The sequence below is a fragment of the Thunnus albacares genome, chromosome 14, assembly GCF_914725855.1.
Source record: "Thunnus albacares chromosome 14, fThuAlb1.1, whole genome shotgun sequence".
In the NCBI taxonomy this organism is placed as follows: Eukaryota; Metazoa; Chordata; class Actinopteri; order Scombriformes; family Scombridae; genus Thunnus; species Thunnus albacares.
Genome location: NC_058119.1, coordinates 18316270 through 18343333, shown reverse-complemented (window position 1 = coordinate 18343333; position 27064 = coordinate 18316270). Strand labels below are relative to the sequence as shown.

Sequence of the window (27064 nt, the reverse complement as noted above, 5' to 3'; positions counted from 1 at the left end):
CTAAAACTGTCTTCACGTGAAAATAAACCAAGTTAAATACAGACAGGTTTATTTAAAAATGACTTCTGGCTTGTTTAAATGTCATTGTTTGTCTTCCTTTCATTATTATTATTCTTATTATTCTTATTATCATCATTCTTCTCTGGCCAGGGGATGTCACTGAGCAACTCCTGCCCTCCTACCTCACACATCCATGCCCCTCTCAACCCCTTGCCCACTTTTTAGCATTTTTCAAAATTATGCAGTGGAGTTAGGCTCAGACCTGGGGGTGAAGTTACACTTTTACAATTTTATTTGTATTCATAACATAATGAATTACTTGCAAAACCCAAATGTATTACTACACTGATGATGATTTCAATTACATCTTATACATATTTGAATGAATATTTATATTAAAATGCATATCACTTACTGCACCAATTTCTGATTGTGTGGATTTTTTTGTCTTCTGTTTTAAAACTATTTAGAAAACACTTAAACTAAAAATGTATAATAATGAAAATAATGCCAATTAATGGAAAAAAAGGCTTTTTCCACCCAATCTGCAGCTAATAAACTAACTTGCCATTTGGAAACAGAAACTGAAAATGGGAATTTCTATATGCTTGCGAGTACGAAGCTGATAGCAGAGGAAGGAGCTAATATAGCGAGCTGTGGAATAAATAGGAAGGAAATGCTGTAGGAATCAAACGACAGAGAACAGTGGTAAAATAAAAGCAAAGGAGAAGGAATCAGCTGAAGAGAATGAAAGAGACAAGACACAGTGGGGGGTGATAAGGAGAGTGGGATAGATGTGGGATCAGGTCACTTAGTTTGATGGACTGGAACCCCCACCTCCCCGGTCTTGACATGCAGGTTGCATCTTTCCTCGCCATTGACGACTAATCACACTAGAAGAGAGAAGAAGGAGCTCAACTGCACTGCTGCTGAGCTCGGGTAATGGTCCAACTCTGCTTCACTAAAGCACAAAAAATATAAAATGTGGACTGTTTGACACAGGATGGAGACAACTCTGTGTACGTGCAGGTCTGGCTTTTAGCATTCAGTAGACATACAGTAGGAGCACAATCACCTTCAGTTGAAAATGTTTTAATTGTGATGTATAAACAGTAGAAAAATGCATAATATTGCACATAATCACTAAATTGCACTTTCTCAATGTACAGATCCTTGCATGGAAATTGGTGACCTGAAATATGTAATCTAATGATGACAGGCTAGTTTGTATCTTCCTGGCATTTCTTTGACATTTAACAGTAATCTACACAATATCTGCTGTTATAAAATTACTTTAAGAATTCAATATATACCTGCTTTGTAACAGCGTGCAAACTCAGTATCATTGCTACATCATCAATGTTTTTTTTTCTTTTTCCTTTTACTTAACCAAAGCTGGTGGCTACAAGTCTTATCAGCTGTAAGATTGCTACCATTATTCCCTTAGCACTGTATATAGCCCTTCTACTCTTACAAATTCAGTGCACAGTTGTTTGTGAGGGTTGGTAGACAGGTGTTTGGTGTTTTGAAATTGATTGCTGGAAAAAGAAGTTGTTTCATTTTACAAGGTGGGTTCCGCAGTTGCATGGCAAGATAAATCAATATTAAAAAACAACACCGCAAGTGAGCACTTTAGTTAACTGGGCATGAAACAAATTACTGCAAAATAGATTAGGTTCAAGACTTCGCATCAGAGCTTTGCTGTGACAAAATGTGTGTGACCGAGAGGCAAGGCAAACTCTTAATGGACTCAAGGAGAAATGTCAAAATAGCCTTTACTTTTTGCTGGAAATTCAGAACAAAAATGAAAACACTGTCATCATAAAAATACTATGCCTTAGACGTAGTGAAAACATTGTATGTGTTGTTAAAAATCTGACCTTACCTAGAAGACTTTCAAGAATTGTACCTGCTTCAAGAGGAGTGACCCAAACATGTATTTTTTTTTTAAAAACATTTTATCATCGGACAGTACTTTGCTAAAAAGATGCAGATATTCTAAAATATAGATTCTGGACATTGTGTCAGTGTAGCCAAAAGAAAAGGACAGGATGACTGAGGCAAAGTTGGTTTGCTAGTTGGTTGGTTGCGCAGTGAGCTGCATGGAGAGACAGAAGAAAGGACAGAGAGAGCTAAAGGGGAAGAGTTACTGAGTGAGGGAAGAGACAGGGGTTATTAATGCAGGCAGGCAGACGTTCAGTCAGACAGACAGACTGAGCAGGATGTTAACAGATAAAGAGGAAAAGGACAGAATAGACAGGGTTATGAGAACAGCACTGACATACTGTCATGTACTGTACTGTGTTTAAGTCTTTTACGTGTGTTCCTCTTAATAGTCAAATGTTTGTGCTTTGCCGGAGGTGGGGCTGATGTCCATTCAGAGATTATAGCTTCACTCATAAAAGGCCCTCCACATGGCGCCTCCTCTTGTTGCCAAGCAATATGCTCTAAGGGGAAAAAGACCAGAAGTGCATTGCATTGGAGAAATGCATAAAAAAGGTGACTACAAAGTGAGAGGTGCATTTACCCAGTATATAAATAACATCCACTTTAACGCAGCTTAAAAAATACATGTGCAAAAATGTATCCCAAAGCTCACCTAGATTTGCAGATACAAGTCGATCCTCTCCAGCAAACATGCCAGAAAAAGGTTTGGCAGAATTTAAAATGTTTTTAGTCTTTGCTGTCCCCCGGCTGACTTGACGTGCAGTCTCAACTCAGAACCCCAAATGAACTGGTTTTCTGACGCTATCCATTCCCATGGGTTGATTACTCCCTCTGAATATTCCTCCATCCATTTTTAGAATAGCAGGGGTATTAATGTGCCCAATAAAAGGCCATTTCCAAAGCCTTCATGTTTTATTCAAAGGAACCAGAGTTTCCAACGAGCATGCTTTTTGGACTCTGTCTTGGACTTGCGCTTCGGTGTGGATGTGAACACTTCGTTGGAGTAAGGCAGAGCAGGGCATTGTTGGCTGTCCAGGGGGCAAAGTCTCGTCATCAAGGGCTGTAGCTTGTCCTCCTGCAGCTTGAAGTCCAGCTCCACACTGCAGAACAAGAATAAGATGTAGAATTTTAGATTATTCAGTTCACAGTATGACACTTACAACACTTGTAATATTTCTAGGATTTAATAGTAGATTGCAGATTTCTTGCTGGTGAAACAAAGGGCATTAATCTAAAGGTTTTTAAAGTTTGATTAGTCTTTTTTGGTGACTGTAACATTTATGACTCAGTTTTTGACTTATTTTTTATGTTAGTAATCCACTGATGTCCAGATGGAGGCTGGGAGGGAGGCAAACGGTTCAACTGTACTGACAGACATCCTGGCAGCACATATCTCTTGCGGCACATATCCATATTTCAGAGACTCCTCCGAGTAATAGAGTTCCTTTGCATCATCTCTATATTTTTTATGCATGCAGTCAAAGGGCTTTTCCTGCATAGATTATATTTGTATAAAAAAAAGAGCCAGAATGTGGGTTGCTCCTGACATCAGACTTCCACATCCATCAGTGTAATCCCAGGCTGGTCATCGTCTGATTTTGTTCCGGCACCGGAGTTGAACTCTCTCTCCGATTAAATCTCCCAGGCCTGGGAGAGATGTGGGGCTTAATCCCATCCAAATGAAACCATTGAGAGGCCAAACAGACCCTGATTAACTGCCTGTATTCAAGCGTAGGATAAATGCACTATTATACACCATCTCCTTTCACTTTATTGCTATTGATTTGTAGTGTTCTGTTAATGTATTTATTCCTGGGGTATGCAATAAATTTTGAAAGCATCATAGTGAAAATAAAAGAGAATGAATCATCTACTATTTGCCTGCCAAAGTGAAACCCCTCAGCAAACCCTACCAGGTAATGAAATGTTCTGTTGTTTTTTGGTTTGAGGCATTTTGATTCAACCTTTTTTTTTTCTTTATCGCCAACAGTACTAAACACACTGCAGTGAATACTTCTACTTACATAGCTCATTCCTGACATTCTAGAGGATTAAAGTTAAAGGGAGAACTGCCAGAAGAGATGACATCTGACATGTCAAGGTCAAACATGTAGTCCTCTCCTTGTCTGCAGGCAGACAAATAGACATTAAAGTACAAAGCTTGGCCTGATGGAGTAACCGCTTTGATGGGCAGTGTAATTAGTTCGCTGAAGGATATGCTGTACTCAAAGTGACATAATGAATCCTGGAGCTGTCCTCAGCCTTAAGATAAGTGTCAGCTAAGAGCAGAGCTCTATTAAAACCTCCGTGGAGAGCTGGATAGTAGTTTGGCAGGCTGGGACTCCCAATGAATCAATACATTATATTAAATGAAGAGCAATTCAGAAATGTATAAAGATCCTGGGAACCTTATTATTGTTATTTACATGAAAAAAAGTTTTTTTTTAGCACTTTTTTGCTGTGAAGCCTCTTGTCGCACCTTTTACAACAAACAGAGGCATTTATCTTGCTGTTTCTTTATGCTCTACATCTCTTGCTCTTGTCATCATTAGTTTCATTTCTGCTTGCTTTTATCTCTATTTGTATATTTAGTTTTGTGTTAAAAAAAAATTGTGACAAATGTATCTTTTACAACTGCTACATAAAAAAATAATGTTGACTTGACAGAAAGTATAGGAAAATCACAGCAGTACAGTGCACCACAGAATAGCCTCAGAAATTATTAAGCAATTAATCACTTGGCAGATCACTGCAATTACTGTATGCTGTGGACAAATGCCCCGGTGGGAAGCCAGAGGCAGCACTGTACGATGCGGGTGGCTCTGGGGAGCAGGTGCTTCAGCAAACAAAAGCACTATATCTAAGATCATCTCTGTACACAGAGATTGAAGCAGCTGGAGACAGGGAGGGCTTTTCTAGGGCATTCACCAAAGCAGATTAATCATCTCTTTAGCTATGCAGTGTGAGTAGCTAGTGCTGTGATCAGTGGCGAGCCGTTTGTTTGTCTGTGGTCGTGGTGAGCTGAGCACCATTCAATGATTGTTGCTCCTGGGAGGGATTCTGCTGCCGTGAGATGTCTTTTTAGCTCCTCATACTCATTCATTCAATAGTGTGTACTTGCTCTCTATTCTCTGTTCTTTCTGTTACTGGCACCTTTCAACGTTAAGTCATTTCTCCTCCCTTGATTTCCCCTTTGGCCATTCATAGTTTCAAACCCTCCACTTGACAAGATGAGTAGTTAAGGCGCAGCATCCTCAGAACTGCATGACGGGGTATAGTAGATTAAATCACGAGAGAGTGACAGTTATTTCCTCCACTGACAGGTAACAGTTGAAGCAGAAACTTCCCACAGGTTATGTAAATCAGATGCAAAAATTCTTCTGCTGTCATGTACTGTATATCAGATAAAAAAAAGCCACTGGCGTTTCTCTATTACATGGCTCTCTGCTTCACAAATGCACAGAAAAACCTCAATCTCATTAATGAGAACAAAACAGAATAGGCAATTGTGACAATCGTTCACCAAAACACCCACAGCTCTGCCATCTCGACATGGGACACAAGTGCTAATGAGCTCCTTTGCGTCTCATCATACAGCAATGCCTTTTACTGAACTTAACTGTTTTTCAAAGTCATTGTTAGTTCCAAATTGGAAACACTACATTGTACACGTTGATTCAAATTCTGGTTCTTACTCAACTCAGCATGGTAGGAGAAAAAGCCTTTAATGCTTTGATCTGAACATGTTTTCTTTAAATGGGCTTAGGTTGACTCAGTGGTTGGTCATACATAAATTGCAACTGAAGCTCTTGTCTGAATTACACGTGCGTAGCAAGAAATTGTGAAGAGCTGAGGGTGGATACAGTCTCTACTCTAATACCACATTTACACCTGGTATGAAAATGTGATCTGCATCTGGGTATGCCATCTGGATAAGGGAAAATGCATGTTATTGCAAAGTATAAATGCACCCCGAACACGTTGTAATCGGAATGCCATCGGATTGGCCAGACCACATTTGAAAAGTCACCTACCACCCCCCTCTCTTCCTACCAGCTAAAGTAGTAGTAGCTAAAAGTCTTCCCTCACAAAAAGTGATACAGAAAAGAATGATGTTAGTTCATAGCAGCAGTTTCCTTGACCTGGCATGTGCCATATTTGTGTAAAAGTCTGCCAGCTCCGCCTAGCTAATTTGCATATTGCGATCTGATCCCAATGCAGGCACAATTGAGAAAAATGAGAATACATTTCAATACCAAGTGTAAATGCTGTCATTATCCAGATAATGTGTCCAGATACAGATCACATATTAATACTACGTGCAAATGGGGCCTAAATCATATATCTTTAAGTTATTTTTTTCCCCAGGTTCCTTAAATGGAAGTGAGTGCAATTTTGTTTGTGGTGTGCACAGCATTGAAAAACAACAGCTGAAAAATTAAACAGCAACCTGTTTTTACCCGCAACTCTGGATAACCCACAGCACACACTGTCCTTGATTATCCAGAGTCATTTTATTGGTTGCAAATAAAATTCCATTCCTTTCCATTGTACTGGGATGGAAGCAGAAATAGTTCCTCAGAGTCTGAACAAAAAAACAGAACTATCTGCATGTCTATATATCAGTTGAGGTAGGTGAAAAATTTGAGTGATCTGACCCCTTAAGGATTCTCTCTTTTGTTTAATCCCTGATGTGAGGAACACTTACAGTACAGTGTTATTCTCCTGATTCATCTTCCATATGTTCAGCCTTTCTCTCCCTCTCTTTATTCTTTATTTGTTGCAGAGATTCTGCAGTATACAGGGGATGGGCGGAGGCTGTCAAGGGAGAGCTGAATGCTGGATAAAACCCACTGAGTCAGATTTAGTACCTGAGCTCAGCAGCTGCTTGAGTCCTGACATACTTGAGGTGCTGGAGTGCTCTGAAATTAAGGGATGCGTCTCAGGGGCTGCTACTCTTTGTTGTGGTTGCAACATGTAGTTGCTGTCTAACTTTGAGCAATAATTGATCTTTTGGTCCCAACTTGCTGTTGTTGGCTCGTTTTAATTTACCTCACAGCACTCAGGACTGTTCAACAATGTGTCATGCGGTGTTTGTCCACCAATGTGATTACTGCTGCCCTATCCGCAATTTAACCCACTGGATCAAGGGACTACTAGAATAACAGGGATGCTACAGATGGGATTATACAACAGTTTGAGTAATGAGGTATGTGACAGTAAAATTACACCTGAGATAAAGAGCAGTGATAAACAGTAAAGACATGCTGTTATATTTTCTCAAAAAACATCATTCAGTCTTGAAAGGTTTGTGCTGAACAGCACTATTTGCAGGATTTTAGATATTTATGACATTTTTTTTGGCAGAAATAGATAGGAACAAGATAGATTGCCCTGCTTGCCAAATACAGCTCTGCTCTGTTCAGTGACTGTTAAAAACCATTGGGTGAGCTAAAATAAACAGCTATTTAATGATACAGAGCACAGATGAAATGATAATCCGCCATTTTATTAGCACTCTGCAGAGTGTATCTCCATTGTGATTTTATTACCATTCCACATGCTGTATTAGTGACAATAGACTCAAGGCGCTTTTTCCATCAGAAATTGTTCAGAGTTTAATTAAAGGTATACTATGCAGGATTTTCCTAAAAAAAACAATGTATAGACTCATACAAAAGTAATTCCTCTCAATCATCACTTACAACCCACTAGAAGTGTGTGGCGGTGTATTTATCTAGTGTAACGACCAGTTTACATCGCTGTCTCAGTCTCTCTCCTCTGCTCTGCTCAGCTCTCTGTCTCTGTGTCATGCATGTATAAAGAGCTGCAGGTCTGTGCGTCTGCTTGACCGCGGGCGGGACTGAGCTACACACACGCAGAGCAGAGAGGCCAGAGCGGACAGGATGAAGCTCTGCATTCACACAAAGTGAATGTGAGCGTGTTTATTTGTGCTTCAGAACTTGCCTGGGTCGAGACCTTTGAATCTGCCCACTCCACTGAGTCAAGTTGACTGATTCTGTTGGTCTGGCATCATGACATGAAACAGCGGTTTCTTGGTTGAAAAAGCAATCAATCCAATGAGTGCCATAGGGGGACTAACGATTAGCCAATCAGTGCCACGGGCGGAACTAACACCATTGTCAAGCTGTTGTCAAGTGTTGTCAAGCTGGAACCAAGGAGGAGTAAAACTACGCAGTGCTGATCAAATATGAATCAAGATTCTGTTACTGCATTGCCTATTTTTCATGTCAAATGTTTTCAGAAACATATTTTATTGTACTGTTTAGCTGTAACATGAAAAAGTTTGTGACCCATCCACCATGTTGAAAACAGATGAGCCAAAACCAAGCACCGCCCAACTCACAGTATGTCATCCACCATGTCACTAACAGTCAGAGTGTTTAGTGGTGATGGATCGAATCTCCCCTTCCCCACGGAAATCAATTAGAGTGGAGGCAACGTCAGACTGGAGAAGGAAACAGATTGTAACGATGACAATTCTGTCTGATATCAGGCAACTTTAGAACATAACCACCATGAAACAATCAGAAAATAACGTTTTATTTATCTGATTCAGGGCTTTGTTCTCACCAGTGTTGGTCGCTCTCTTCATTCACTCTCTAGCTTGCTCGACCACCGCTGCTCTCTCTCTCTCTCTCTCTCTCTGCTCTAGGCTTGCTGTGGTTGAGCCGAGGAGGAAGAGCCAACTTTGAACGCTGTTTACAAACACCAACCGAAAAATCCTACATAGTATACCTTTAAGCCAGGTTTCTTCTCTGACATAGAGTTGGTATGCTTTGTCTTATCAAGGCAAGATCAAGAAATGCAAACAGAGAAACTCAGTTTACGCTTTAGGACTTTTCTTTACTCATCTGAGTTTCCTGCTTCAGTCTTACAAACAATATTACCTCTAATGTCTGCCTCTCAGTTTGGTGAAACAACAAATCTACTCCCTTGCTCTACTAATTCACAGTAAGACATCATTAAAAGATAGGTCCAGAGTAAAAATCACATGACACTGATCTACAAAATTGATATTACACCTATAGGCTTATATGATCATTAATTTACATTGTTATAAATATTCTTGTTGGCTATACCCACTAAAACAAACCAATGAAAAGGCCTATTTGATAAATAGGGACACAAATCAACACACACACACACACACACACACACACACACACTGAAACACTGTGGTATTCTGGCGATGTGAGAGCACAGGAATGAACACAGAATAAAATGTTATAATTAAAAGAGCTTACAGTCTCTCTGTGTCTACACAGGAAGCATTTCAGTCACATTTTTCAGTTGTTTGTTTAATGTTTGTCTTCTGGGACAGATGTTCATCTATTTCAATCAATAGAGGTGTCTAAAACAGGCGGCACAATGGCTCACATTTAACTTGCGCTATACATGACCTGAAGTGCATTTTTACACTCCTGGTCAATTTTCTTCCAGGTGAAGAAGTGAAATGAATCACCTTGATGAACCTCAAGGTGATTCATCTTGCAACGTTCATCCTAAGGGAAACATGAATATCTGTGCCAAAACGTTCAATCCAATCCAATAATTGTTGAAACTACAAATTTCAAAGTGGCTCAAGAGGAAAATCATGGGATCGTCACATTCAGTAGGACACATGGTCTGGGAAACTATAAGTACCTGTACAAAACATTATTTTTTAAGAATTTTTTTGTTTCTTTAAAAGCAAGCAATGAATTTAAATCATCTTAAAAGTTGCAAGAGAGATGCTTAATTTAAAAATCTCAAACTTGGGGGTATGCTGACTATCAAAGAGAGATGTGATTTTAAGAGAATGTGCAATCAGCTGCAAAATCAGGTTCACTCTGCCTTTAGTTTCTGTTTTGTCCTTATTTAAAATGTTGTGCTATCCAATTCTGAAATGCAATTTCAAAAACTGTTGACAAAGCACAGATCATCAGGTGAGGCAAAGATGTAGAACTGTGTGACATCTGCATAGAAATGTATACCATGTTTGTGGATGATCAGGGCTTAATGGCTGAATGTACAGACAAAAAGAATGGGGTCCAGGACAAAACCTTGGGGCACACCACAGTAAATATTTACTCTTTAACAGAATTCCGCAAGGGAAACAAAGTAGGCTTGACCCATGAGGTAAGACCTAAACCAGTCAAGAACTGTGCCAGAGAGCCCAACCCACATTTCTAGCTTCTCAATAAGGACATCATGACTGACTGAAGGAGACAGCAGATATACTCTTGATAAGCTCTTATGTTCAAACATACACTGGAATATTTTTAAAACCTCTTTAGACTCTTTAGTCAAGCTTTTGTTTTTAAATCCAACTTTTCCACATTTCCGTTGTTTATTTTGGATTACTTTGAATTACTTGAGATACTTTCAACAGTTTGAGAGTGGACTCACTATGGTTTTATACCAGCTGACCTTATTTTTGATTTGACACTTTCACTGAGAAAAACAGGGCAAATATCCTGTCCTGGACCTCCATCCATCCATCCATTAGCTATACCCTCAACAGGTCACCAGTCAATCCCAGGATGATGACACTGTGCCCTGCTCTGGACCATTTACCCATGGACATTTGGTGAAAAAAAGACATCTCAGCTGACCCTGACATGCAGTTGTTTCACCCGAGGGGCAAGACCAAAGACTATCTCATGCTCTACTCCTGTTGCATCAAAGTCGGAGCTCTGGATTGATGAAGTTGATTGATTGTGGTAGAAATAAAAATAAAAACAAGGAGAGGAGGCTTTACCTCCACCATGTTTCTCTAAAAATAGAGCTGGGAAACAGACGTTGCACTTGAAGACCTCTGTTAGCGAGTCTTAGCATCAGCTCCTTACTGCTGCTGTTGATATCCCAGATTGTAATGTATTGATCAGTGACACCAGTAATTCCAATGATAACATCTCTGCAGCACACTGATGTAAATGCAAGACACAAGCCTTATACTGACACTGCCAGTATGAGGCTTCTGTCTAGCAATGCCATCACTTATGCCTCCTCGAAAAGTTTGTCTATGCATAAAGTATGTAATTAAACTAGAAATAGGTCTACTCGAGTCCAACAGGCTCTCAAGCCAAAAACCCCTCTTGTGGGAGATGCAATAATTAAGTGTGTAAAGAGCAAACTGCTGAAATGTGTTACCTGCCAGGTGTTGCTGACATGGCCCAGAAAATACTTGAAATTACACTGAACCACACAGGCAATGACAGGATTATCATACATGTGGGAGCTAATGAAATTCCTAATAGGGGCTCAGAACTCCTAAAAGAGACGTCATATACCTGCTGGTTATTCCTGATGAACTCTCAACCCAAGTTTTTATGTCAGGCCTAAATCCCGTCATACAAAAAGGCATGGAATGTTTACCTTGGCCGTTTATACTCAATACTGGCTAGATACGTTATGTTCTGCTCATAATATGAACTACATTGATAATTTTGGTTGGTTTTGGAAGCACAGAGACTGCTATAGAATTGATGACTTTCATTTTAACAAAAATGGATGCAAAGGCTGTGTGGAAATATAAACTCCAACATCCCTCTTCCGTTATACAAAAGAAAATCAGAGATGAAAGAAACTGGAGAAAAAAATTTGAGTCTCTCCCCCGTAGGCGGAGAAGATCAACAAGGGCACAAAAGATGCCAGGCGTGTGTTGCCACATAATCATCACCAGTCTTCTTTCTCCTGTCTTACTAGGGACTGTGTCAAGGCCCAAAATGTCTCCTCAGGAAGACAAGGGAGAAACACACATAAAAGTGACAACAAAATGAGAAAACAGCACTGTCTTTATCGGGGGAGGTGGGACTGAAAGACAGCAAGGTCAACAAAAGTTTGCTTACCCGAAGTCCCCCCTACTGTCCCACTTAGGGATATAAGATTTACACAGGGGACTGGGGCCATTAAGATGGACGTTGTCATAAACCATGGACCATTATTAGAGATTACACCTTACAACTGATGTTGTTGTTACTGATCAGAGTTGTGTTTATTTTACTGTTAGAGAATGCATTGACATTTTAAACACTTTTGCAATTAAGGTTTCATCACACCTTTTTAACAGTCAGCCTCCTCATCAACTACTTTGGCAACATCAACTACTTTGGCACATAGCGTTTGCACAAGATAAGGGCTAAAATTGATTCTGTAACTCCTCCTAAAGTCAATTAGAAAGAAATTAGAAAGTTAATTAGAAACAAATCAAGGACTCCTTGGAAAAACGAAGGGATAGCACTATTAAAGAGAAACTGAGGAAAACCAAACTGCAAATTAATTTACATGCTCTGTACAACAAAAAACTACAAGGAGAGTATACTTTTCAGATATGATCAAGGACAACCACAACAATTCTTGATTATTATTCTCAATAATAGATCAATTGCTAAGTCTTCCGCCCATGGTTTATCCAGAACTGCTATCTGTATCCAAATTTGATGAATTTGCCATTTTTTTCTGAGATAAGGTAACTATAATCAGAAGAGAAATATCCTCAAAATCAAATCCCGGCAAAGTGATTGATGACCTGGCTCAGTGCCTAGAAATATTATGTTCCTGTTTTCAACCATTCCTAGCAGACTAGTAATCTGGACACAACTAGATCAACCAACTGCAGTCCAATTTCCAACCCGTTGTTTCTCAGCAAAATCCTGGAAAAGCTAGTCAATCCATTTGACAGACTGCATAAACAAAAACATGTGATTTTAGAACTCCTAGTCTGGTTTCAGAGCAAGGCATAGCACTGATACTACTCTGGTGAAAATTATAAATGATCTCAGTCTGTGATAGGTAAAAAACTTTTTCTTTTGTCTCTGGACCTCAATGCAGACTTCAAAACTGTTGATTATGACATTCTCATTGATAGGTTGGATAAAAGGATAGGGGTCTCAGACACAGCCCTAAGCTGGTATAAGTCCTACTTATCAGATTTCAACTTTTTTTGGTCTCATTTCAAAGTTCCTCATCACAAAGAACAGATATTCCATATGGAGAGCCACAAGGCTCTGTCCCGGGCCCACTACTTTTCAGTCTTTATATGTTACCACAAGGGGTCATCATCTGGAACAAGATTATTATTTTCACTGATATGCAGATGACACCCAACTCTTTATAGCTGCTTGCCCTGATGACGTGAGCCCCCCTTACTTTGTCAAGAACTGCATCTCTGACATGAATTTATGGATGATTTGAAGAATCTCAATTTAAATCGAGATGAAACAGAGGTCCTAATTATTGGTCCCAAAGACAAAAAATGTGCCTACAATTTACTGCACTATCTCAGCACATATCTGATTTAACTTTCCAGCCACATAAAAGGAATATAACTAGAACAGCATTCTGTCATTTTAAGGATATTATCAAGGTCAGAACTTTTCTTTCAATCAGAAATGCAGAAAAGCTTGTGCTTGCTTATATTACAAGTACACTCGTCTCCCAATGTGTTGTTCACAGGTATCCGCCAAACAGACTATTCATAAATTACAGCTCATATAAAATGCTGTTGCAAGAGTTTTTAGTTCAAAGAAAAGCTCACATCACTCCTATTCTAAAATCCCTGCACTGGCTTACAGTTAGCTTTAAAGATCAAGATAAAGACAAGACAAGATAACAAGATTCTTGTACTTGTCTACAAATGTGTTTATGGTCTTGCCTCTGATTACTCAGGTGATATGATGCAAAGATATGTCCCTTGCAGAGCCTTTAGATTCACAGACTCTCAGCTGCTCACCATATCAAAAACTAAGACAAAGACTTAGATCTAGTTCTGGACCCAAACTGTGGATTTCTTTACCATTGAATCTGAGCTGAATCACTGAATCACACGGCACTTTTAAGCACCTGTTAAAAATTCACCTTTTTAACCTGGCTTTTACCTAGTATCTATTATTAATCCTCCATCACTTTTTGACCATGTGCACTACTGCTCAATTTTAAAAGATTACAGTTATTAAGAGCATGATGGTGAGAGTGGTTATGGTAATGATAATTGCTGTTGTTGTTAGTTTTATTATTATTATTTTTTAAGATGCTACCCAGTCTCAGACCTAACACTGAGGGGTGCAATATTCCTACATTACTGATTTGTTCACTCTGTAAATCTTGGAGAGAAATTTTGGTGAGATTTGCCTTTTTTTTCTTACGAACAGTGTGGGGTGACAAATGACTTGTTTGTTCTGCAGCTAGTCAAACAGGGATAGGGAGTGTTGGAGCCACTGACGGAAAATCTCTTGGTGGAGGTGGTGGTGGGGGTGGGGGCAGTAAGGTACACACTATTTTCTAGCTCAGTGAAGTCCTTGAGACTGAGACAGGGGCCCAGTTCAGTAGAAAAAAAAACATTTGGAAAATTGATGCAGGGGAGATAGGGACTCTGGGGGTATCTGTTGCTTTTTATTGGGACAGCTTGGCATGATTTGGTGAATTCTGAGCAAAGGTTGCTGATGTTCATCAGCAGCTTGTACATTTCTTTCAACATAGGCCTCTGTTTTTCAGTGAGAATCTTGCAAGGTGGGGGAAAATTTGGGTGTTTGTTGACTGTTGTCTTTCATCGCCCTCAGTCATTTTTAAGAAGGGGGTAGAGCAGGTAGAGGAGAAGGAGATCCCCTTGTTCTCCTCTTCACTACAGTCCATGGCTGCTCTCTTTTGCCTTTGTGTAGAGGAGTGAGAGTGGCTGTAACTCTGCATCACTCTGTCTCTGTTATCATTTTGTATTGACAGAGAGATATTAAAAGAAGAAAGCATCTTGTTTATATGTTTGGTTCTGTATGGAACAGGAGTGGGACATAAAAAAGTCTTTGGTCTTGTTCCTTAGTCATGCTAAGACCCATACATGTATTCCAAAGTGAACTCAGCAAACCAACCTAACTGCACAAACCTACTGTAAATGGCTTGCTTCAACTTGATGAATGCAACCTGTTTACGAGAGGGTATGTGTTCATCATATGATTATTAGCATAATCAATACCCCCAAATTAATATATAAGTCTTACATTTCCACACCATTTTTTGTGCAAGTTTAATTAACAAAAATGTCACCCAAGATTAAAAACAACTTCATACCGCCAAGCTTGGTCTGCTGTAGGAAATCAGTAGACCAAAACTGTTTTTGAGTGTCAGCAATGGTTTTATTGGACCCCAAAAAATATTACCACAGCTGTCAAAGCTGTGTCATCTGAGCAGAGACGTATCATGATGTTAGCAATAAAGAGGAAATGTTTTGACATGAAGTTAGATGCCAAAACACGTCCTCCTAAAGCAAAGCAATCCATGACTTAGACAGGAGGCAGTCAAGAGGATGTGACAGTCACAGGGATGGACGAGAGAATATATGTTATCATAGGTGATGTGACTGTCGGGTGCAGTAGAGGATGCTCTCCTGGACTGCAACCTGCATAAAGACCCTGAGACAGTTGTTGGAGTATGAAAATATTCCTAGCAACCACTGAATTGCAGAAATTGTCATAATGAAATACATTAATGTCTAAAAAAGGGTGAAAAGGATATTAATTTTACATAACATTTTATTTATTAAGTAATCTCCAAATTCATTCAGATTAAAGTGTTATAATTTTGAGGTCAAACAAGTGTTTTTCCACTTGTGGACAAAGGCCGACTATCTGTACATGACCTATACGACATGGCATACCTGGAGTACTTGGGAATTTTGTTTTTGCTCTAAATTCTAAACACAAGAAAATTGGAAAATGTCACAAGAACAAATCTGTTGGTATCAGCATAGGTGCCTGAGCAATGGAGCAAGTGGAACAAATGCATCCACATTATTCAATTTGGAGGGGCAAAGTTACAGTTTTGCTACCCCACATCTTATCTTCTTAAAAATAAACTTATAATCATACAGTCTCCGCAATCAGGTGATTATATTTAAGCAGCCTATATCAATGATCATTTTACTATTTTCAGCAACTGACAAAAACAAGTAATAACAAGACTAGATCAAAACTTAGTATATGGCTGGACTGTATATGGTCAATGTGTGAAATTGTGGCCAATTTGTTAAAGGGATAGTCAGTGGTAGTGTCTATAATGTGAATTCCTGGGTATTAAATGTTCATCTGCAATTTTCTGTAGTGGTCCCAGTAATATTTGCTGTTAAAGTGCACTGAGGTGGCAAATCACATGACATGGTTAAGTTACGTTTGAGTAAAAAAAGAGTATGAATGCAGTTGCAAGAACAATACTTTCCACTCATATCTTGGGATATGTGATTTGAAAAAGAACTTATTTTAATTCTAATTATAACTACTTTAATTACCTATCTGTTAACTCCCCTTGCTCTTTCATCTGTTTCACTCTGAGGATGTCTCTCATTTTTTCACTCTGCATTGAGTGTTTTGTCAGAGTGACGGTTATTTGGAGTGCTTAAACTGTGTGATCTGTTTCATGCCCCTATCCGTCTTTTTTCTGCCTCTGTCCCGGTTGATGATCATAGGGGCATTGGTGGAAATTGTAAAAATTAAATTGTAAATTGTAAAAGTTTTGACAGCATTTTGGGTGCAAATTCAGGAGGCTTATCTCTGCCCAGTTACTGCAGTTACAGATTAATCAAATGTACCTTCAGAGCAGCTACCCCACACTAAACTGATATAATAGCTTCATGAGTCGCATGTTTTACCTGTAAGACTTTTAGTTTTAATGCTGTTGTTGATCGACCGTGATGTGAAAACGTCAGAGAAATAAAAAGCTTGCATCCTGGTAGTAGTTCAGTTATAAAATCCAAATGCACTGTGGAGCGTCTCTCCTGCTGGCTGCTGACAGTGCTGTCAGCTGGAGAGTCGATCACACTGGGCTGTGAAAGAGGAGACGGCAGAGACGCTGGTATATGTCCGTTTAAACAGGAGTTTAGCTGATCTCTCTGCATTTAACACCACTGCTGAGAGTGTCAGAGCTTGGAGCAGGAAACACAGTCACTGCATCACGCTCTTGTCCTCTGCTTTCATCATCTCGCACCGTTTCATTTTGAAAGAGCAATGGCCAATGGGGAAACTCCAACACTCGACTGGCTGACCAATGGTGTAACTTCATCACTCACTCACTCACTCACTCAATCACTCACGGACAACTGCAATTATAGGGCTGTTCCATTGCCAGTCCAGCCAAAAAAATCACACATTTTTGGACCACCCTTAGAGTTGGTTCAGTCGAACCTGTTGCTGATCATTTGCCACAGCATGCATTGGCTGTCAATCCTCACAGGAATCTTACTTTTTACAAAGGTGAGAAACATGCCATTTACCTTAATGGCGATCACTGACTGAAAAAACAACATAGAAAAAGATAGGCTAGTGTACTTTGAATTAACCTGCTTGGCCTACTGACTCTTACTAAAAGTAGGATTGTACTATAGCCAAAATGCTGAACTGTTTTGCGAGTCAGCGTTAGCTAACTTTGCTAGCCCACCCACCTTACATTAAGGCCAGTTCAGATCAATGATTCACAACAAGACTGGATGCAACTTGCAAAAGAAGCCAAGATGTCTGATCAGAAACACTGTAAAACTGGGCTGTTCACATCAAAGGAACACGCACTGACACAGATGACTGTTTCCATAGCAACGATTATTATTATATTAAGTTGGTTAGTTGGATTTCTGTTTGTGTTTACCTGGAAAGAAAAAAGAAAGAAATGGATGACAGTGACATGCTCGCAGTGTTTGCAGTAACACTTATCAATAAACGGTGAAGGCAGTGAACAAGGAAACCAAGGATCTGGAGCTGTTTTTGGCTACTGCAGTGGCAGAGCCAGGGTGCCTACGGAAATCTATGTGCAGTTGGAAGCTGGACAGGCCTGTACTGTTTCCTGATTGGCTGAAGAGAAATAGCTACGTTCTTAGATTCTAAAACTGCACTCTGGTAGGTCTGACAATGTAGGTCTTTTGAGACACCAGGCAATGGCTTCAGACACTCTGCAACTAATCATTTCACACCACTGCAATTTTCTCTGCAACGTTCTAAAACTGTTTTTGTCTTGTTGCGAATCATTGATCTGAACTGGGCTTTAGTTTGCTGATCAGACAGGATTCGGCTGTGGAGATGAGATGTTCACGAAGGAGCTGAATCAGTGTTGGCTCTTTTGAGTCTAACGTGGCTATTAACAGGGCTGCCAACTCTCAGATATTGACCATGAGACTTACGCAGTTGACACTTTTCACACACTCTTACACCACATGTCTATTTTCTCACACGCGAAAAGAGGACACTGACAGTGCAGGGACAGACAAGACAGAGCAGCACAGTACAACAGCAGCAGTGAGCTAATCAGACCATCGGGGAGGAAGCATGAAATACAAATCTATTATATTGTAATTTATTCCCATTCATGCTGCTCAGAGTAATCTCAGTCAACGACTCTTCTGGTAGCACAGCATCTCTCTCTCTCCTTTTGCACTGTGCGCACACAGACATGAGTGAAAGTGAGTTACTATGGTTATAGGGATGCTCTGTGTCTCTGTCACTCTGAAACTTTCTTGTGACTCCCAGTAATAGGTTTTTAGTTTAGTATGCAGCATACTTTACCTTTCATTATTCTAATAATCATTTCTTGTCCTGATCCACCCAATTATACACTGTTCTTGATGCATTCTTGGTTTTCATAGCACCCTCAATTTAACTAATATAGACTAGTGTAGGTGGCTGTTTCTTGGCTTAATCCAAGAGGTTAGGTGGTGTAAAAATGCAGGAAATTTGGTTTTACATTTAAAACAAATTAAATGTTTAAATGAACATGCTGTGGCCTGAGACTTTCCCGACTATTTTGTTTTCTAAATCGGTCACAATCTGGGTCAACTTCAAAAAGTGCATTTGTCAAGGGAGAGGAGAGAGGAAGCATCTTGTAGAAAAGGTGATGTGAAGCAGAAGGTCCCTGAAGAAATACAGGACAGTTTCCATTTTCTTTGCAGTAGGATTTCTTCACACGCTGAGATCCCACCAGATGCATCTGCGTAGCATTCCGGCTCTGATTCAGTTTTGTTCCATCCTCTTCATGGCGTCCTACCCCACCAAGAGCATTTCAGAAGCAGAGCATTTTGACTGCGGTCGAACCAGCCACCTTTTAAATTCAGTCGAACTGCTACTACAGTAACTACGGCAAACTACGTCTATCAAAGCCAAATGAATGCCCTTAGGTTACAGTAATCACTGCATTAGCAGTGCAACTAAACTGCCCAATTTTTGTTGACTTACTCCGATTTTGTTGATTTTGTCATTTTCCTTGATTTTCTACTATGGGTAAGTAGGCTATGTTGTTAAATGGGTGTGTTAAATGTGTTTATTGCTGACATATGATCGGGAGTCTGCATGGGGTGTTGTATCTTGAAAATTAACTGGTTTCTGTGTCTGACTTCCTGCCCAGCTCAATCTGCTCTGTGCAGCTTGACGCGGCTTTGAGGTGGCTTCTGTCAGAAATAGACTTGGTGCGTATGTTTAGCAGAGCAGAGTGAAGAGCCGCTTCTGGGACACTTCTGAAATGCACTGCGGTGCGTCTGGTGGGATCACAAACATTGGCTAGAGATCACGAGCCACGATCAGCTCTGGCGACTGCGTCCAAGCCGGAATGTGTTGCAGACGTGCCCGGTGTTATCAAGCCGTAAGGCTACACATCCTTTGTTAAGCTGCAGTTTTAAAGAATTCTCTATTATAGTCTGCATGGTGTAAAATATATAGCACATTCAGAAAAGATACACAGTTTACATCTAAAATGTAAGATTTATAGGTTTTTAAGCTACTCTCACTCTGGCCACATGAAAACAACAGAGAATTCCCAAAGTACAAAGTGTATTTTCTGGGTTGGAAAGTATTTTCCAAACATCTGTGGGTTTCCTGTTTTAGAGAACAAGGTCAGAAGGGAGTTCAGCAGAGGCTTTTGGATTGCAGTGACAAATAACACAAGGTTACAGCTTGAGTGTATTTTCCACCTGCTTCTGAGCCATTTTTCATTTTTCAGAACATATCAGAACAGAACAATAAGACTGTAGTGTATTTTGACTAAAATACAATGAGTGTCTTTTCAAAATGACATTTAAGGAAGTCAGTGTAATGCTAATGTTAAAACAGTATATAATTAATCCAGGCTTTGTTTCTAAGTAATCTGACATGTTTTGATTTAATAAAATTCTTGGTCCTCATATGGTCAATTGTATTCACTTCCCACTGCTGTACTTATTCCATCACATTATCTCCACGAACCCTTGCAAATGATATTGTACGTGTTATTTATTTCATCATCCATTGTAGCAAAACATGATATAGTGCAGCATCCAATATATAAAGTATTGCCAGTAGCTTACTTTTTTGAGTTATTCTTTCCATAACCCTGATGCTTATTTCATAATGCCTCGCTTTTGGATTTGCTGTTACACACACAATAGTTCATTAAAATTGAATTCAACTGTTTTAGCTGTCTTGCATCAGTCAGACCATTGTTAATACAATGCACTTTATCTTTTTTACATTTGCTGTAAAGTATCATTGTACCAAACACCTCAGGTAAGCATCATACTGATTTATCATACACAAAACAGCATTAAATGCAAAATTAACGACACACCGGCAGTGAAAAGGGCCCACCTGTAAATGATGCATGCGCTGTTTCGACAAGTGTCACAATTCGCTGTGTCTTGTCCTGTTCGGTATGAGAGCCTGTGAACAGAAAGATGAAAAGATATATGTGATCCAGGGCGACAGGATTTAACTCCATATTTCAACACCTGTGGGTATCAGCTATCCGACAAATTTGTTCAGCTTGGTTTTCACCCAATGTTGTTTATTCCCAACAGTTGAAAATGCAGCAGGGGTTCTGATCCTACGGTTCTATCAGATTTAGTTAATCAAGTGTGTAGACTTTCTGATTTTACATAACGAGATTACCTCACTTTGCCATGACATATTTTGAAAATGTGCTCTGTCTCTATTCTATAGGCAATACTAGTAAGTAGCAACTAAATGCTACATGAATCAAATGTAATGAAAAATCAATATCTTTACATTCTGTGCTATATTGTACATCTTTTTTTATTTCTCATCCAACTTAATTTGCTACAGACATAATAAGCATGAAAAGAACAATCCACAAGATAAATTGCATCCCCTCTGTCTAAGTCTGGCATAAGTACATTATCTCAAGGGGATAGTGTTTGTACTGTATAAGAGCTGCAATTTGTTATGTTGAAGGACCTCCACAAAGAACCAAGCATAAGCCATCTCTTATGCCACGGCAAAGGTTTATATTAGCACATATTAAAGAGGACATATTAAATACACAACAACCTTTGTTGGTTCTATATTGCCAGTTTATCATTCATTTATCCCCATTTGAGTTTATATATGGTATAAGCATGTAGATGTTGGTATTTGTGCTGTACATCACTGCATTCAGTGGCAGGCTGCAGTATCATGGGTATGATGGGAGGGGCTGTGTTAGAGCACATGTAATTCCTTGCTGTCACGGTAGCCCTTCACCCTGATGGATCACATGTGGAGGGGTTGAACCTCAACTGTTCACCATGACATGTGAGGTGACCTCATTGGGGGAGACAGAACAGCCTCTGTGCAGATCGAAAATGCTGATGGGAGCTCAAGGTCAACAAGTTCATCCATCCTGCCCTGTTCTCAAATGAAGTCTCTTTGAACAGCTGTGAGCAAGGACAGTAACTCACTGCACAGACAAGGTCTACAGTCATGCTGTGCTGCTGCCATGGCTTTTTATCTACAGCCTTGTAATTTAAAGAGATTCACTCTAATAATCAAAGCGTATTAACCTAAATTTATAATCACTGCATGTACTCAGCACAAAAAAGGAAAAAAACAACAAAAAAAACCCTCACTTCTTTTTCCTATTCAGGGTAAAATGTTCATGACCTCAATATGGTGGCGCTGGTATTAAATCACAGCATGCCACAGAGAATGATTTCATAGAAAAAAAAAACTGCACCTATAAAAGTCGTTCTGTAAGCTGGCTGTTTGTTGGCACAGACTCACTGCTCTGTTGTTTGCCCACGTCAGCTGTCCTGGGATATGTCCTGCTCTCGTCATTCCAGTTTTACTGTCCACACCCCCTGCCTACGTGCCTGCTGTGCTCTGCCTGCCTGAGCACTGCATAGTATTTGTCGTGGAAAACTTGTACTTCAGACCAGTAGTTACTTTGATGAATAAAGGAATACTTCGACGAGCCTCAGTGGTCCTTACTTGAATACATATCTTTAATATGACACATATCTGATCAGAGAAGTTCTTGGTACAGCGTGTATACATGGACACAGTCAGATACCAAAAGCTTACAAAAATCAGATAACACACATCTTTACAGGGCAGCTCAGCTCTTGCAGGATCACGCCACCTTGGAGAGAAAAACAAGTGGGCATCTCTGGGTCAAAGTTGTCTACTATCAGTTAGGTCTGGCACTCCTCCAAGGCCCCCCTTATCTTCACCTCTGGGCGCCCAAGACAATAAAACGTACAAAGTGTGATGGACCGTGAAGGCTAGAGGCCCTCTGATTAACTATCACGTCAATGCAAAAATTAAAACATTCTTCTATGACCATAAATTTTTCCACAGTATTTTATGTTTTACTGATAACCTGTGAACAACCACTACAATCAGGTCAGGCGCCATTGTTTCACATGACGTCCTATATATTGTTTATGTAATGTATGTTATCCTGAGTTTTACATGAGATAGAGGAGATGATGTGGGGAATCACAGTCACTGATTCTGGTAATGATACCATGAGCAGCAACAGAAGAGACTTTTGTATCTGATTATTGCGTATGTAGAACACCATTATGTAACATCATAAATACAGAATAGCTTAGAGGTGGTTTTCAACATAAACAGGGTTTTATGCTATAGACTGCAGTTGTTATGAAATACGTGGTGGTGAAAAGATGTGAAGAAGTGAAACAGATGACCTTCAAATACATTGGTTTTTTTTTTTTTTGAGTAACTGACATCAAAAGTGACATCAAGTGTCACTAACATGCTTTTCACTTAATTTCTGGAAAGTTAAGGATGTGAAACAGACCACAAGCCAATGTACTATTTGGAGTTCCTGCTGTACTTTTCCAGGAATCAGTTTTGATATTTGTTACTAACTCACAGTTCACATGAGGGACAGCATGTAAAATCTGAAACCAAGACTGAAAGGAGAAGTAGGATGCTTTCTTAATAATGTTTTTTTGGAGTTAACGCCTGTGAAAAAATACCCTCTTACAAAAATGTTGTTACTCTTGTATACCTGCTGGAATAATACATTCCTTTATACTTTTGCCACTGCATATATGCTAAAAGCAGTGCTTGAAAAATGACAACATGCATTTATCCTAGGTGAGAACATGAAGGCTTTTTGGTGAATCTGAAAGTACTCCTTCAAAGAGAGCTATCTGACTGTCCAGCCCTGCAAAAAAGGAAGAGTATTTGGAAATATACTATGAAAGGCAGGCTTAGTGTCCTGTGACTGCACCTCTCTAATAACGTTGATGGAACAACACAGTGAAGGTACTATAGGAGGCACAGTTTTGTGGAGATGAAAGGCAAAGTGTTATGAGGCTGCACTAATTGGGCCTTTAAAACCAAGTTCCACAGAGCCACTCTAGGGTGCCTTGTTCTCCACTGGATATGGATAAGGCCTAAATACAATTTGCTTTGTGTTGCCATGGGTTTTAGAGATGGAGTACATTGATTACTTACAATTGCACAGCTATAAGAGTCTGGCTGTGGACATGGCTTGAGGACTTTATGAGGCTTGTTAATGCATTTTGTCTTTTTAAAAGGTATATCCCTAATGAAATATGTCACATAAAGAATTGTCGGAGGCACACCTGCTCTTGCATTAAAATTACACAGAGAGAACATGTGCCGTAGTGTATATTTGAAATGCCTCATTAGAACTTGATGGCTTGGTTATTATACCGTATCACACCACTGTAATAGCACTTTTGAATACTTAATTTTGTAGTTTAGCCCATCATTAAAAATAATTACATTGTACTTGTAAGTTAATTGCTGAAATCTGGGAACATGGTCATATAGCTTTAAGGAAATCTGATGAGGCAAGAAACACCACCAATATGGTTTTAAACAAGCCTCTAGACAACAAAAGCAAACCTTAACTGTCCATTTTAAAAAATCATCCCAGTTTATAGATTGACTACCAGGTTCAAATCTAACCTGCCATACTTGCTGTATTTTTGTGCAGTTTTCCTGTGCTATGAGGGATTATTACCAACATTTCCAGTCAATTTTGGCTTTAACTCAGAATGAAAAAAGTGCACAATAATTTGACTAAACTGTTGGCTTGTTAACAATCTGTTCAACCATCTGCTTGCCTCATCAGACTTTGTTGTAGAGAAGTCGACATGTTTCTAGATCTCAGCAATTACTTGTAATTGCTTGTACAGTGTTATTATAAGAAACAATGGTTAAAGCGAGACTATGTAACTATGTTAGCTGTGGTTGGTGGTGGCTGTTGTACAACATATTTGTTATGGTCGCCTACCTTCTTGTTCTTTTCATGTTTTATGGTGGCTGGCAAACAATGAAGTGACTCACTACCGCCACCCACTACTATGGAGTGTGTCATTGATGTCTTTTTTTGTCTTTTATGGTGGAACCTTTGTTTACACCTTGTTTCTTGGGGACACAGATATGACAGTACTCTCAACTGGTACATCCAGAAAATGGTTGTACCTGACCACAAAAGTAGGATTTAGTGGCCAAAACAAAATTAAAGGTGGGTTTGGTACATTATTTTTATTGCTCAGAATTTACTTTTTGTACATTTAGAAGTCTCATAGTTTCCCTTTGAAACTACAAAAATACAACATTAGTATTAACATGGTGGTACCCTTTAAGTTAGCTTTTTTCTGAGAGTGTGCTTGCATGTATAATGTTGGTTTGGTTGCATGGATAAAAGTCTGCACTATAAGGCTTACTCCACTCACCCCTCTCTCTGTGCTTCACCTTTCTCCAGCTCCTGAATAACTCCAAGTAGGACCTTGATGGTCTCCTGGCTCGAGCTGATGAGACTCTCCATGGCCTGCAGCTGTGCTTTGATATCCTTGTCTCCAGATAAGGGCATTATCTGCTGGCTGCTCCCTATGCCTGGGGCTCCTGTATCTCCTGGAGGAAAGCCCTTGTCCCCCCCAACTGTTTGCTGGAGTTTAGAGGAGGCTGACACATGCCTTGTCCGACACTGCCCTTGTGACTGTGCAGAGCATTTGGCACTATGGGGAAGCGTCTGTGACTGCTGTTCATTTAGCTGTGTGCCTTTCTTCCTTTTACAGCTCACAGAGGGGCTTCCTAAAGACTCCACCTGTGTCAAAGAATTCCACGCAACAGGGCCTGTGCCCTTTGACTTGTCCTGTGCAAACTCTGAGTTAGCTAGCTGACGCTTTGAAGAAGTGCCAGCATCCGTATCTTCTCTGGGTAATCCTTTGTGTTTGGTCCTCGTCCCACAAACCTGGTACTCTGGTTCACTTTTGGAGGGAGGGCTGTTCAGATGGCACTCTTCTGAGAAATGTGAGGAATCTGGACACGAGGGTCCATCCACACAGTTGGCACTGGAAAGCAAATCCTCCGTATCACTGCTGTCATCAGTATGGTGGAGCAGTGCTTTTGTCTGCCCCACAATCTTACCCTTGTACTTAGAGGACTCCCCGAGAGGTTGTCCGTCCTCTCCTCCTGCTTTTATATCACTCAGAAAGCCATTGTTTTGTCCTCTGTAATCTTCCACCAAAGCAGTATGCTTAAATGTATGTCCTTTTTTCCTCTCAAAAGGGAAAGTCTTGTATCGCTTAGTGAGGTCAGGTGATGTCTGGACACCAGTACTCTTGGTCACGTTTGGAATAGAGCGTCTGGCAGGCATGGTCATGTATTTTCTGTGTGTCACTTTACAGGAAATGGATCTGGAACGCCTTCCCCGATGTTCATTCTGAGCATCACAGATATCTTTAAAACGTACTTGTAAGGCCTTGTTTCTCTTCTTCACCTGCTGTCCAGACTGTGCATCAAGGCTGTGTGATGGGGCTGTTTCTGAATCTGATTCATCTGAATTTGAGAGAACGATGCATTTGGTGTCCTCTTTGCTCACCATATTTCCTGAAAAAGGTAAAAGAGAAAGAAATCTGACTCTGTGTTGCTCTGTCATCTAGTGGGAAGGAATTTGATCTAGGATCACATCAGTAAGATACTGTTGCAGATAATCCAATTTTTTTGTCCTTTTGGGATCATAATTTTACAATTTGGTAACACGTTATATAACAGCGTCCATTAAAGGCACAATCTACTGTATGATCCAAAATCAAAACCCAATATCCAAAACTTAAAACACAGTATTTCTCTACGTGGTGAAATGTCCCACAATTAAAACATGAGCAACAACTACACAACTTGAACAAAAATAATCATCATCATCATCTACAAGTCAAATCTGCAATTGTGAATGTGAAGAAACATATATGTAGTCAAACAAGTTATTCATCGGGACTTTTAACAGGGCCTGAACAAACTGTTGGCTAATAATGAGTTAAAACTAAAAAATAATATGAATATGCGTAAATCTTTTTATTTAACTCAATTCAGGTTTTTAGCTTATTCACTTATATAAATTAAACATGTCTTAGTACATGTGTTAAAGATGTACTACAAACACATGAAGTCATGATTTAATTGACGATGTGTTAACTGATCATAAATAAAATGCATGAAACTATTCCACTGCAATTAGTGGTAACACTTTACAATAAGGGTACAAATCATATACTTAAGTAATGACTCGTGATGATTTAATGCATGAATTAATGCAGGATGTATCTAGACTTCCTGTTGCTCACCATTAATAAATGATCAGTTCACTATGACTTTATGTGATTAGTTCACACTTAATAGATCGGAATGTTAATTCACAGTTACTTCATACATTAATTGATATGCGACCAAATTAAACATAAAACATAAACATAAAAGTTTATTTCAGGATCATGCATTTGCTCAGCCTTTCTGATTAAAATATAGTTTTATATTTCTATGAGAATAGACACTCTGTAGTCAGTTTATTGGGTATGCCTGTGGCACTTCTGTTCAGCTTAAACATGTCTGATCAT

At 39.6% G+C, this 27064-nt stretch overlaps 1 protein-coding gene across 2 annotated transcripts; it reads right to left on the bottom strand.

The window, feature by feature from the left end:
* Window positions 1-518: 518 nt before the first annotated feature.
* Window positions 519-26504, bottom strand: insyn2ab (inhibitory synaptic factor 2Ab). Of its 2 annotated transcripts, XR_006407244.1 has the most exons (4): window positions 24905-26504; window positions 20535-20606; window positions 2600-3047; window positions 519-2447 (listed from the first exon to the last, which is right to left on the bottom strand). XR_006407244.1 is itself a non-coding variant. In XM_044373882.1 (3 exons), the coding sequence occupies exons 1-3, from the start codon at window positions 26107-26109 to the stop codon at window positions 2864-2866; spliced, it is 1461 nt and encodes a 486-aa protein (XP_044229817.1). In that variant the 5' UTR covers window positions 26110-26504; the 3' UTR covers window positions 519-2863. The 2 variants fall into 2 exon arrangements, 1 of the variants encoding a protein (XP_044229817.1); XM_044373882.1 differs by having other exon boundaries at window positions 519-3047.
* Between the last annotated feature and the right edge of the window lie 560 nt (window positions 26505-27064).